At 39.8% G+C, this 14,321-nt stretch overlaps 1 protein-coding gene across 1 annotated transcript in view; it reads left to right on the plus strand.

The window, feature by feature from the left end:
- THSD7B (thrombospondin type 1 domain containing 7B) overlaps positions 1-14,321 on the plus strand; it is a 1,038,357-nt gene that overhangs the window by 370,656 nt on the left and 653,380 nt on the right. The window contains exon 4 of the mRNA XM_018062396.1: positions 2,722-2,970. Coding sequence (XP_017917885.1) covers positions 2,722-2,970 — 249 coding nt within the window. The remainder of the gene's footprint in view (positions 1-2,721; positions 2,971-14,321) is intronic.

A 14,321-nucleotide genomic window follows, 5' to 3' on the forward strand; every position in this document is an offset into this window, starting at 1 on the left:
ATTGTACCAAAAGTTTACATCATTGTGAAATTTGAAAACCATATTAACTCTCTGTGGTTTCATGAAGGATGCATGCACGCATGCTTGCTAAGTTGCTTCAGTCATGTCCAACTCTTTGCGACCCTATGGACTGTAGCCTGCCAGGCTCCTCTGTCCATGGGATTCTCCAGGCAAGAATACTGGAGGGGGGTGCCATGCCCTCCTCCAGGGAATCTTTCCCACCCAGAGATCGAACCCATGTCTCTTAGTTCTCCTGCAGTGCCAGGGGGTGGGAGGGTCCTTTACTACTAGTGCCACCTAGTGCCCTTCATGAAGGACATCTGTATTGAAATTTCACCATATTTTACTCATTGATCTGGCCTAATGTAAACATATATTATTCTCCCCTGCACCGTCTTCTATAATCTATTTCTTTATTCAGTTCAGTTCAGCCACTCAGTTGTGTCCGACTCTTTGTGATGCCATGAATCGCAGCACAGCAGGCCTCCCTGTCCATTACCAACTCCTGGAGTTCACTCAGACTCACGTCCATTGAGTCAGTGATGCCATCCAGCCATCTCATCCTCTGTCATCCCCTTCTCCTCCTGCCCCCAATCCTTCCCAGCATTAGACTCTTTTCCAATGAGTCAACTCTTTGCATGAGGTGGCCAAAGTACTGGAGTTTCAGCCTTGGCATCATTCCTTCCAAAGAAATCCCAGGGCTGATCTCCTTCAGAATGGACTGGGTAGATCTCCTTGCAGTCCAAGGGACTCTCAAGAGTGTTCTCCAACACCACAGTTCAAAAGCATCAATTCTTCGGTGCTCAGCCTTCTTCACAGTCCAACTCTCACATCCATACATGATCACTGGAAAAACCATAGCCTTGACTAGACAGACCTTAGTTGGCAAAGTAATGTCTCTGCTTTTGAATAGGCTATCTAGGTTAGTCATAACTTTTCTTCCAAGGAGTAAGCGTCTTTTAATTTCATGGCTGCAGTCACCATCTGCAATGATTTTGGAGCCCCAAAAAATAAAGTCTGACACTGTTTCCACTGTTTCCCCATCTATTGGCTCCCTTAATTTTCATTATTTTTCCAAGTCAGAAATTTGGAAGCATTTTAATACTTATCTCTTTTTAAATATGTAGAAAGTAGCTATTGCCAAACTCTGTCTGTAGCTGTTGTTCCACCAGGTTTCATAGGCCCAGTTTTGAAAGTTAGTGTTTGAACAGTGTTTGAACCCTTTCTTTGATTTATATTCCTGTCAAAATTATGCTTTTCTTTCATTCGAAGTAATGGATGTCTTTGACTGAAGAAGGGAAATGCAAAACAAAATGAAAAAGAAACAAATGTCAATTAATACTTGAATTATTATTATCTTCCTACATGAATCTGCCTCCACTTAAAATTATTTAATACTCAATTAAATCCAAAGTCCTTAGTCCATGACATGAAGCTTTTCCAGACATACTTTTTACATAACTACATTCCTAATATTTATCTACTTTTCTCTTTGAATTTCATGTGCCATAAATATGTCCATTTATGGCTTTTAATTTCTCCCATTGGTGTGCTTTTGAATATTTGACCACCAGTTCTGATGGTTGAAGGTTCAGAGTAGGGTAGCGGGGCTTGATTTGTAGCATTTGCTGATTTCTGTAGTGTAGCTACTCTGACCATGGCTAAGTATAAGCTAGTCACATGAAATCAACTGGCTTGCAAAATTCTGAAAATTTTACACTTTGTCCTTGCTGAATAGTATGTCCAGTTCTAGCATACCACTGCTTCCTATAACCACAAATTTTATCTAAAGGCTACAAATATGCTACTTATTTGACTTAATTTTAGGTCTTCTTTCTGTGCCTGGGAAGTTCTCATTAATTTTTTAAAGTGTGTTTCAGATGACCATCTGTTTTAGAATTGCCCCCGTATCCTTACCCCCAGCTTTCCTGTGTGGTCTATTACTGTCTCATTAGTTTTTCTCTTCATCATTGGAAATGATTTTATGTTGAGTTCACCACCTTATCATATCTTGTTATTTATTTATCTGTTTTCCAATTACATTGTTAGCATTTGAAAGCACTTCAGTTTTGCAGATGAGGAAATTGATGCGCAGAGGCTAACAATATGGGGAAACATAATGCCACATTTGTTTATTTTTAATAGACCAGTATGTAAAAGAATGGACAGATTAATACTCAAAAGCTTACATTTACTTTTCTGTGACCTTACACAAATGGTTTAGCCTTCCTGACCTTAAGTTTTCTCATCTACAAATGGATGTAATAATAGGTAAACTCATGAGACTGTTGTAAGAAAATGCCTGTGAAGCACAGTGCAGTATTTGACACTGAGGAACCTCTGAACAAAGAGTAACTGTAGGCTGTGTCAGAAAGTGCAAGCACATGAGAAGGTCCTCCATTATTTCGGAGGATGCTTTGGACAAGGTACAAGATAGACTCATCTTACTTATGTGTCTTGTGAGAGTGAAACATTGTAGCTTCACGGTTTCAGGTGAAATCGAGTATTCACTCTTAATGTAAGACCTTAAATAGGTTTATCATGATGCCTCTAACATTAAAAAAATTTTTTTCCTCTTACTTTAGAGCTTATCTTGAAAACTTGAAAAACCCAGGTTTCAGGTTTGTTTGTTTGTTTGCTTTTAATCCAGTCTAGGTACTTCATAATGTGATTGCACTCATTTAGCCCATGGCCTGCTGTTTTCTGTTTCTGTTCCTTCAGCCTTTGCATGCAAGATTCCTTCCCTTTGACTGTCCAGTCCTGCATCATGCCGAAAGACTGTGAAACCACTGAGTGGTCTTCCTGGAGCCCCTGCTCTAAGACCTGTCGTTCAGGGAGTCTCTCACCAGGATTTAGGAGCAGGAGCCGCGATGTGAAGCACATTGCTCTTGGAGGTGGGAAGGATTGCCCTGAACTTCTCGAGAAAGAAGCCTGCATTGTCGAAGGAGAGCTTCTGCACTTATGTCCCAGGTATTGTGTTCTTTGGCATGAGTGTTCAGTTGTTCTATATGATCTGATTTTATGTGATATAGACATGTTAACAATCACTATAGCTGTGCCTCATACTTGTCGAGTCTTTACTCAGTGCCAAGTTTCATATTAGGCAGTAGAATGCAGTGGGGTAAGGGCATAGGCTGCGTTGATTCCCTGGCCTCCAATCCTACTTCTGAGACTTTCCAGTTATGTGCATTTTGGCAAATGAGTTAAATCTAGTGCCTCAGTTTACTCTTCTACTAGCCGTATTCACTTCATCCAGCACCTGCCACAGCATAAATATTTAATAGCCATTAGTTATCATTACCTGATGTGCCAGACCTAATTTTTCTGATAACCTAAGAAGTCATTCATAGGCATCTTCATTTTGTAAATAAGGCCACTGATGCTCAGAGAGATTAATCAATTTCTGAGGTTACATAGTTAATGAATGACAGCCCCCTGATTCTAATGACACTCTTTCTCTGAAATTCACTGCCACCCTGGGGCACTGTTTCTATTTCAGGTCCCTAGGGAAATGGAAAATGTTGGAAAGGGGTTGACATAAATTAATAGCTAAATTGAATACCTTGATATTGGTTATATTTTGCCCGATTATGTTGCCTTTGGTGAAGACCCCAGTGTATTTTCATCTGGTTGTTGGCTTACAATGGACTCAGTCTAATAATGATAGAAGTTGTGCAGAAGTTGGCTGGGGATGAATTTGTGATAATTCCTGCTGCACAGCTGCCCTGAACTATATCTTAAGTCTGTAGCTATATTAGATAGACCTTTTCTAGTTTCTTATTGTATCTAAGATTTGAGACCATTTCCTCAGTGAAACAGTGAAGCAAAACATAACTTACTGTAGGAATTAATCACCTGGGATATGTGACGTGTAAGCAGTTACAAACTCACCTGGTGTTGTTGATGGGCCTGGCTATTCCTTGTACTTGAAAGAATGCGTGTAAGAGGAGGGCAGAGTTTGGGGAGTAGGGTATCTCTGAGCAGTTCCTCTTTTCACATTCTTAGTCGCTCACTTCTTCCACCTCACCATAAAATCTGGGTTGATTCAACATACTCCTTACATATTGATTGTTCATTTTTTAGTAAGATGACTACTTAGATTTATATCATTTCTTGCCTGAAAAAGCAGAGAAAGCAGATGTAGTTCCTGATTCTTGACAGGTTAACCTACTGTCACAGAATCCTTCCTAATTGTATTGAGTATGTGTTCAATCTTTCAAGACACTAATTTTGGGGCAAAGCATGAGATTGGAAATAAAATCTGAGGTCTCTGTCCTTTTTGAGCTTAGATAGACCTTCGGTTAAAATTGTATAACATTGCTTTTTAGCTGTATATGTTTGAAAAAGCTATACGACTTCTTTAAGACCTTCCCCTCATCAATAACATGTGTCTAAATATGCTGCCTGTGTTGGAGGTTGAAGAGCTGCAGACTAGCACTGTCTATCCCACTGCGTAGCACATAGGAGGCGCTACCAGTGTGCTGATCCTTACTGTTGTCATTTTCAGGTGGGTTCATTTCCACCAGTAAGAGACTCTCCTCTTGGAAGGCATAATGAAATGAGTTCAATACAGTTGCTCAGTCATCTCTGATTCTTTGCAATCCTGTGTACTGCAGCATGCCAACCTTCCCTGTCCATCACCAGTTCCCAGAGCTTGCTCAGACTCATGCCATCCAACCATCTCATTCTCTGTCATCCTTCTCCTCCTGCCTTTAATCTTTCCCAGCATCGGGGTCTTTTCCAATGAGTCCGTTCTTTGCATCAGGTGGCCAAAGTATTGGAGCTTCAACTTCAGCATCAGTCCTTCCAATGAATAATCAGGACTGATTTCCTTTAGGTTTGACTGGTTTGATCTCCTTGAAGTCCAAGAGACTCTCAACAGTCTTCACCAATACCATAGTTCAAAACCATCAATTCTTCGGCACTCAGCTTTATAGTCCAGCTCTCACATCTATAAATGACTACTGGAAAAGCAATACCTTTCATTGGATGGACCTTTGTCGGCAAAGTAATGTCTCTGATTTTTAATATGCTGTCTAGGTTGGTTATAGCTTTTTTTTTTTTTCCCAAGGAACAAGTGTCTTTTAATTTCATGGCTGCAGTCACCATCTGCAGTGATTTTGGAGCCCAAGAAAACAAAGTCAGTCACTGTTTCCATTGTTTCCCCATCTATTTGCCATGAAGTGATGGGACCGGATGCTATGATCTTACTTTTCCGAATGTTGAGTTTTCAGCCAGCTTTTTCATTCTTCTCTTTCACTTTATCAAGAAGCTCTTCAGTTTCTCTTCACTTTCTGCCATAAAGGTGGTGTCATGTTCATATATGAGGTTATTGATATTTCTCCTGGCAATCTTGATTCCAGTTTTTACATTATCCAGTCCAGCATTTTGCATGATATACTTAAGTAAGCAGGGTGACAATATACAGCCTTGATGTGTTTTTCCCAATTTGAAACCAGTCCATTTCCCAATTTGAAATCAGTTCATTGTCCCATGTCTGGTTCTGACTGCTGCTTCTTGACCTGCATATAGATTTCTCAGCAGGCAGGTGAGGTGGTCGGTATTTCCAAAAATTCTATAAGAATTTTCCAGTTTATTGTGATCCACACAGTCAAAGGCTTTGCATAGTCAATGAAGCAGAAGTGGATGTTTTTCTGGAACTCTCTTGCTTTTCCTATGATTCAACAGATGTTGGAAATTTGATCTCTGGTTCCTCTGCCTTTTTTAACTCCAGGCTGAACATCTGGTAGTTCTTGGTTCACGTACTGTTGAAGCCTTGACTTGGAGAATTTTGAGCATTACTTTGCTACCGTGTGAGATGAGTGTAATTGTGTGGTACTTTGAACATTCTTTGGCATATTATCTATTCTATAATAACTTAATAGAATAGAAAATTATTCTTCTGAGTGATTTGAAGATTTTTTTTTTCCCTATGGAGGCCTAGTTTAGGAAGATTCTCAATGTTAGGCTGCCAGAAATAGAATCTGAGTTAAATGATAACTTCACATATGTACTTTTTTCCTTCATCCTTTTCAAGGAATGGCTGATGACCTTCTCCTGATATTTTCAACAGTTTTTTAAGTTATAAATATCCTCCATTTTCCTCTTTTCTTTGTCAATAACTATGCAATTCTCTTGTAAGTAAGAGTGGTACCTCCCTGAAGATGTTGAAGAAGTTGAGTTGTATCAACTTTGTTAAGAATGACTGCTTTTTATTGAGTATATGCTGTAGGTCAATAACTTTACCAGAGATGTTATAAAGATTACTTAGAATAATATGTTTATAATCTAAATGGGGCTTTTAATAGTAAAAAGTGATGTAAATTGGCATTGTCGCTTTTGATTCAAGTTGAAGTCCATTTGGCTTCAAGGTCAGTGATCTTTTCAGTACCTCACACTGACTCTCATGTTAGTGAAGACATACACCCAGATGAGGGTATAGATACACATAACATGCATTCATACGTGTCGTTTTTCCCAACATAATACCATGGAACGGTAATACTTCAAGATGTTCGGTTCAGTTCATTTCAGTCACTCAATCGTGTCCGAATCTTGGACCTTTGTTGTCAAAGTAATGTCTCTGCTTTTTAATATGTTGTCTAGGTTAGTGATAGCTTTTCTTCCAAGTAGCAAGCATCTTTTAATTTTGTGGCTGCAGTTACCATCTGCAGTGATTTTGGAGCCCATGAAAACAAAGTCTGTCACTGTTTCCATTGTTTCCCCATCTATTTCTCGTGGAGTGATGGGACCAGATGCCATGATCTTAGTTTTCTATATGTTGAGTTTTAACCCAACTTTTTCACTCTCTTCTTTCACTCTCACCGAGAGGCTTTTCAGTTCTTAACTTTCTGCCCTAAGGGTGGTGTCATCTTCATATCTGAGGATATTGATATTTCTCCCAGCAATCTTGATTCCAGCTGTGCTTCATCCAGCCCGGCATTTCACATGGTATACTCTGCATATAAGATTTATCCAAGATTAATTTCTACTTTGAGCTTCATTTGACTGAACCTTCACATCGGAAAACAGGTCCTGACAAAAAGTTCATTGGAGGTTAACCTGGGCCTCTAGATCTGCTGTATAGAAATGTTACCGAGTATGACATTTTCTAAAAACCTTCTCAAAGAGTGAATTTGAAGGAGATAGGAGGCTTAGAAAATTCACTGAGTACCAACCAGTTTCTTCTAGGGAGAATGATGTGTTTACTAATGTTTCTAGTTGGTGGTGGGGAGGAGCACACTTAAATAACAACAACAAAATTAACATTGGCTGACATTCTTATTTGTCTAAGATTTGAGCTGTGGCCTCTGCCTCAGGAAGGCATAAAAACTGTGTGTTAACTGTTTGTTTCCAGTTTGACACTGGTGATTAAAATTCATCATGAACAAGGAAAATAGAAAAAAAATCTCTTAGGGATCAAAAATCTCCATGTCTGCTTTCCCAGAATTCATGAGCACTTCATATGTATCAAGAAATTTAATTCACCATCCTTCTCCTTAGTAGGAAAATGTCCTCTCTTGGAATGTCACTTGGTTTTACCCTTCTACCATCTTTGCTGTAGATGTTTTCCTTTATTCAGTAAATATACTCTTAAACTCTTGCCATGTGCCAAGCACTACATTAAATGTTTGGGATACCTCAGAAAATAGATTGGACAAAGTTCCCTTCCTCTTGTGGGATCTAAATTTTAGTGAAGATATACTAAATAAATGTAATAAATGAAATAAACTATATATATTGTGTATGAAATATAGAAAAAAATGAATCATTAGAACAGGGCAAAGATAGAAACTCCTGGAATGCTGTAATGGGGGCCAGCTCAGGTTATAGAATTAGAGTGTCATTAGAGAAACTTCATTTGAATGAGCAGGATCAGGGACTGGGGTTTGGAGGAGGACTTGAAGCAAGTGAGGAAATTAGCGTTTCAGTTAATAAGAGGAAGAATATGTATTCCAAGAAGAGATGAGCTAGAGATGTGCTTACTTCCTACTTCCTCCAATAATAATACTGTTGACAGTGGTTTTTAGTTGTGTAGTTCAGGGGCTACTCTTTTTACTAGCTGCTGCCGCTGCTGCTAAATTGCTTCTGTCGTGTCTGACTCTGTGCGACCCCATAGACGGCAGCCCACCAGGCTCCGCCATCTCTGGGATTCTCCAGGCAAGAACACTGAAGTGGGTTGCCATTTCCTTCTCCAATGCATGAAAGTGAAAAGTGAAAGGGAAGTCGTGTCTGACTCCTAGCGACCCCATGGACTGCAGCCTACCAGGCTCCTCCGCCCTTCACTAGCTAGACTCCACTAATTAACATTTTCACTTGAACACTGTGAGTGCCAATCCCTAAGGCATGATTCCATGAAAGCAATTGTGACCAGGAAGAACCCCTGCTAGAAGAGTGCCCAGACACTGGATACTTTGGAGATTCCTCGAGGCATTGAGCATAAGTTAACCTGAAAGGCTGAGGCCAGCCTGTGTTAAGCTGACTTGGGAAACTTTAAAACTACGATTGCTACTTGAATAACCGGGGTTTGAGATGTGCAGGTCCTCTTAGTCGCAGACTTTTTAAATGCTAAATAATACAGCACTGCGCAAGCTGAGGTTGGTTGATTTCATGGATAGAGAACCTTGGATACAAAGGATGGACTAACAGACCCAATTTTTTGACTATGTGGAATATCATCACCTCTTATAGTTGTTCAAGAGTCAACTATATAAGGGAGTTAGCAGTGTAGCTTTAGGATCTTTGTGAGAGAAAGAGCTTAAGGCTGCTTTCACAGAGTCGTACATGACTGAGCAACTAACACACACACTCATGTACACACACATATAGCCTTAAGTTTGTTTTCAAAAGGATGCTGTTTTCCCATCGATTTGCCATGAAGTGATGGGAACAGAGGCCATGACCTTCATTTTTTGAATGTAGAGTTTTAAGCCAGCTTTTTCACTCTCCTCTTTCACTTTCATCAAGAGGCTCTTTAGCTCCTCTTCACTTTCTGCCATAAGAGTGATGCCATCTGCATATCTGAGGTTATTGATATTCCTCCCAGCAATCTTGATTCCAGCTTGTGCTTCATTCAGCCCAGCATTTTGCATGATGTACTCTGCATATGAGTTAAATAAGCAGGGTGACAATATACACCCTTGACGTACTCCTTTCCCAATTTTGAACCTCTGGTTACTGGATAGCATAAGAAAAGGCAGAGGACACAGACAACTGGGACCTGACATGATGCTACAACAGCTATGACTCCAGACCCTCTGTACTTAAGCAGAGAGCCTGTTCTGGCTGAACACACAGTAACAAACAAGAATACTGAAAAATGTCAGCATCTTGGAATTGACACCTTGGATGACCTACCAGCAACTTCCACAATCTCCCCAGGAGACAACAGCTTTCACACTGAAATGACTGTTGTATTTCTTAAATGTTAATTTAACATTTGAAATTTAATATAAGACAGTGATTTTAAAAGGTAACAGTGACCAATATAGAGTAAAACTTTTAAGAAGATCTCTAGGCAGACACTGTATGGCTGATATTTTACATAGAGTGTGTGAATTACTGCCCAGAAAAAACAATTTCCTAAACATTGCTTCAACACTCTGGTCTGACACTGAAAAATATGAGGCCTCATAAACTTTCTTTCCTTACCTCTAGTCTGTTTTGGGTGAACTAGAGATTCTTTGCAAAAGGTCTGTCTGTGCAGACTTTGAGAGGTCTGTGTGGGTCTTCTACCCACTTTGATATGCTTTTAAAACAACCTGCTGTGGTCAGGCTGTTCCTTCCTATTTTCTCTTTAAGGTATTGAACCTGATTTTATGTTTTCTAGATAAAGTTATTTTTCCTGAGAAAACTCTGAGGATCAATTGATAACTTTTTTTTTTTTTTTAGATGAGTGTTAAAGCCAAGTAATGGTGCCAAGAGAAGGGATGGTGGATAAAAGTTGGCTTAGTATTTGGGCTTCCTTTGCCCATTGAATGAAGTGAGTGTTAGAAGAGGGATGTTGTGTCTTAAAGAGATGTTTGTTAAACATCTGCTTAGCCTTCACTGTGCTGATTAGTGGAGGACTCAGGAAATTTCAGTCTGTCATAGTTTATTCATTTTAAGATTCTTGTATAATACTCTCATTAAAAACTAGCATGTCTTCAAACCTTATAACTATGTTCTTTAAAAGTGTTTAATAGTTGGTAATGTTCCCATAACTCATCCCAAACATATGGATTTTTTGTTAGTTTTTTTTTGTTTTGTTTTGTTTTGTTTTTTCTGCCTCTTCTACTTCAGAGTGGGTAGCATCTATAAAAGTGTCTGGCTTAGAGTAAATGCTCAGCAGACAATGGATAGATCATCAAATGTAGGTCAGTAACAGAACAATTTTATGCACAGGGTGCTCTATTCCATACTGATACTTAATATGACATGTGTGAATCATTCAAGTCAGTTTGTATAACAGGCATCTAAAATTGGCTTCATAAAGAATATTCGACATGGACATCTCCCCTGGGAAGGCATGAACACACAGAACTTGATGGAAAGTGTTCCCCAGTGGCTGCCTTGCTTTTGCTAAGTGTGTCTGGATTTCCAGAAAAGAAGTTGCTGTCATCATTCGTTGTAAGAGTAGGTTCAAGAAGGGTGAGAAATGAGATCACAATTAATTAGTGTTAGTCAGTCATGTCCGACTCTTTGCCACCCCTTAGACTGTAGCCCACCAGGCTGCTCTGTCCGTGGGATTTCCCAGGCAAGAATACTGGAGTGGGTTGCCATTTCCTTCTCCAGAGGATCTTCCTGGCCCAGGGATTGAACCTGGGTCTCCCATATCGCAGGTGGATTCTTCATTTGTAAAAGTCTGGCTTCTGGAAAAGAATGGCACGTGCATTGCCTACCACATCTACTGATCTTTTCCCACTGGTTTTCTACTATAGTAACACCTTGCACATAATAGAAGCTCAATAAATGGTGGTTAAATGAATTAATGTGTTTTTTAAGGAAGCTTTTTAAAATTGTTTTAATTAAGCAGCTTTTTCTACAGCACTTGAGTAGTAAAGGAGTCATGACCTGAAACCCTCAGGAGAATCTGTTTGGGAAAGAAATAGCAGTTTCAAAGAATCTGTAAATTGTTTCAGCAGAAGACGGATGCCTTTTTATTGAGTCCATCTTTTATTGGTGCATATTTTTTCATGAGTCCCTGTTGTACCACTTTCAGTTCTCCTGGATGGAAGATTTGTTCCCCTGTTAGTGTAAGAAAGTTAACGTATTGCTAAGTGCTGTGCGTAGTGATAGAAATCTATTAATAATGCATACATGGAGTTTGACTGGCAGAGTCATCTGCTGAAGAGCGAAGAGCTTTGCACTTGAGAGTAGCTTACCATAATCAATAGTCCCACTCTATTCAATAAAAAATTACTAGAGCGTAAAACACATAAAGCTCGATCAGTTCTCTTTATTTTGGTTGTCTGTTCAGCAAAAAATGACAACTTAATTCTTTTCTAAATGCATTTACAATTTTAAAAGGACAACAGACATTATCATAAATTAGTCATGCTGCAGTACACTGATTTTTAATATACGCACATTTAATTTGAATACATTGTGCTAGGGTTTCAATTCCAAGAGTGTTTGCAAAGCTATATGTGTTTAGCCAAAACATGACCATTCACCAATGCAATTATTCTTTCAATCTGTCATTGTTAGATCACTGAAGATTCTATTCCGTGTTGCTTTGCTTTAGATCTAAGCCTTTAGAAGGAGAAAAGAAATCCACACTTTGTAAGCAATTCTAAGCCTTCTGAAAGTGACAAAGCATGCATTCTAAAGGGCAAGGGTTGCTATAAAACTCTGATGGTCTTGCCATACTACTGCTATTAAAATCAGTTTATGTCACCTTAGTAGGATGAAAGTCTTTTTTAAATAGTCACTAAATGTACCTACTTTTCTAATTTGACTTTGCTAATTTAGAATGTCTCTATTCCTTGCTTCAGAGCAATGCATTCATTCCTTACCCCTTCTAGCCTTCCCCCATAAATTTGGAGAATACTTTGAGTACAGGTGTCCTAGGGTTAGACAACAGTACTCTCAGGAAGACAAGCTGGCTACCCAGAGGATGAGATTTCCAGGCCTTGGGGAGCTTTTCCTAATCCAGAAATTGTCTCCTCTATTTCTTTGTGGAAATATGTATTCCCACCACTAGAGATTTCTTTCTTTGGTTTTAATCTTGATTTCTTCTTGTAAATTGCATATACCTTTTCACATGAAATATTTAATAATAACTCTCAATATGTGGAGCTTCCCATGTGACACAGTTGGTAAAGAATTCACCTGTCAATGCAGGAATCACAAGAGACCTGAGTTCGATCCCTGTATTGGGAAGATCCCCTGGAATAGGAAATGGCAACCCACTTCAGTAATCTTGCCTGGAGAATTCCATGAGTAGAGGAGCCAGGCAGGCTACAGTCCATGGGGTGGCAAAGAGTTGGACATGACTGAGCAAGCACACATGTGTAACTTATTATGTATCCCATGAATACATTTATTGGCTATTTCCTAAGAGTAGACTTAAATTATGGGGGACATATGAAGAAATTGGCCAGTGAGTTCCAGGTGTGTGAGACAGCTTCAGAAAGCAGAGTATAGAAGTGAAATTCAGGTTTTATTCATTTACCTGATATCTGAGTTCTTGTCCCCTTTCCTGGGCTATTTCAGGTAAGAATTCAGTGCCAAGAAATTATGCTGCTAGTACTTGGGGCAAAGTAATTTGGAATCATTCTTTTTTATTTATTTATTTTATTGGCTACACCTGGTCTCACTTGTGGCATACAGAATCTTTGGTCATGGCATGCAAACTCTTAGTTGAGACATGAGGAAGCTAGTTCCCTGAACAGCATTGAACCTGGGACCCCTGCATTGGGAGTACAAATGTTTAGCCACTGGACCCCCAGGCAAGTTCCTGGAATTATTCCCCACTCCTCTCTTTCTCTCCCACTTATGCTTAGTTGCTCAGTCGTGTCTGACTCTTTGTGATCCCATGGACTCTAGCCTGCCAGACTCCTCTGTCGTTGGGATTTTTCAGGCAAGAATATTGGAGTGGGTTGCCATTTCCTTCTCCAGGGGATCTTCCTGACCCAGGAATCGAACCTGTGTCTCCTGCTTTGAAGGCAGATTCTTTACCCGCTGAGCCACTGGGGAAGTCCTCTCCCACCCACATCTAATCACCAGAAGGCTGTCTCCACCTTCACAGAATATCCAGAGTCTGATCACTTCTCATATTCACTGTGAGTGCCCCAACTGAAGCTTCAGCAGCATGTTTCCGAGAGTAACAAATGCCTCTAAGTTTATCTCCCTTTTTCCACTCCCCTGCAGTATGTCCTTCAGTCAGTGGCCAGGATGACTCTTTCACCCTCCTCAAAACTTGACAGTGATTTCCTAGCACATTTGGAATAACACTCATAGTCCTCCCTCCGTAGCCTGGCCCCTGCCTACCTCTCCCTCTTTCTCCCTCCTACCTTGACCTTCTGGTTCCAACAACACTGGCTTCTGAGCTTTCCTACCAAGTGCAAAGCACTCTCCTTCCCTGGGGCCTTTGAACATACTCTCCTCTAGAGTGCTCCTTGTCCACCTCTTCTTGTGCCCACTGCTTTATTTTATTCAGCATTCTGAAGGCTTTCCTGGTCACAGCATTGAACTAGCTCTCCTCATCCATGTTTCTCTGATGGACATGTTAGCTGATGCCATCTTCTGTTTTGGTTCGTTTCTGTCTGTCTACCCCACTAGAAGATCATCTCTTCAAGGTCGGGGGCTTTGTCTTGATCATTGTTATGCATTTCTATTGCCTGAATCCAGCCTTGACATATAATTAGAGTTCAAGAGTTACTTCTTAAAAGAAAAAAGGGATAACTGCATGGTTGAGTAAGTGATTTGCTTACTATTGGGCAGGCTTATTTCTGTTCCTAGGGAGTTCTACTTTTAATTCCTTTCTGCCATCCATCTCGCATACGTACCTTAGCATTGACTGAAATATTCTTACACAAGTTGTTTCCCTTGGGTATTCAGCATATAAGTGGCTGACAGTGTGACGTCTCACTAAGGGTGAGGTCATTGGAATCATTTTCACATAAAAGGTTGATGGCAGGTTTCCCTAACACTCACAGTAACCAGGCTGCAAAATAATGAGCTTGATTTCAGGGCTGTGAAAAGGCATTAGTCATCAAAACACTGTCATTTCAGCATTTTGTGGAAACTTGAATTTTTACAATTAGATACATTTATTTGGTTTATATTTTATTTTTCTCTTTAACTTGTTCTTATCTCCTGAAAATGCTAGAATTTGA

The sequence above is a fragment of the Capra hircus genome, chromosome 2 (assembly GCF_001704415.2).
Source record: "Capra hircus breed San Clemente chromosome 2, ASM170441v1, whole genome shotgun sequence".
In the NCBI taxonomy this organism is placed as follows: Eukaryota; Metazoa; Chordata; class Mammalia; order Artiodactyla; family Bovidae; genus Capra; species Capra hircus.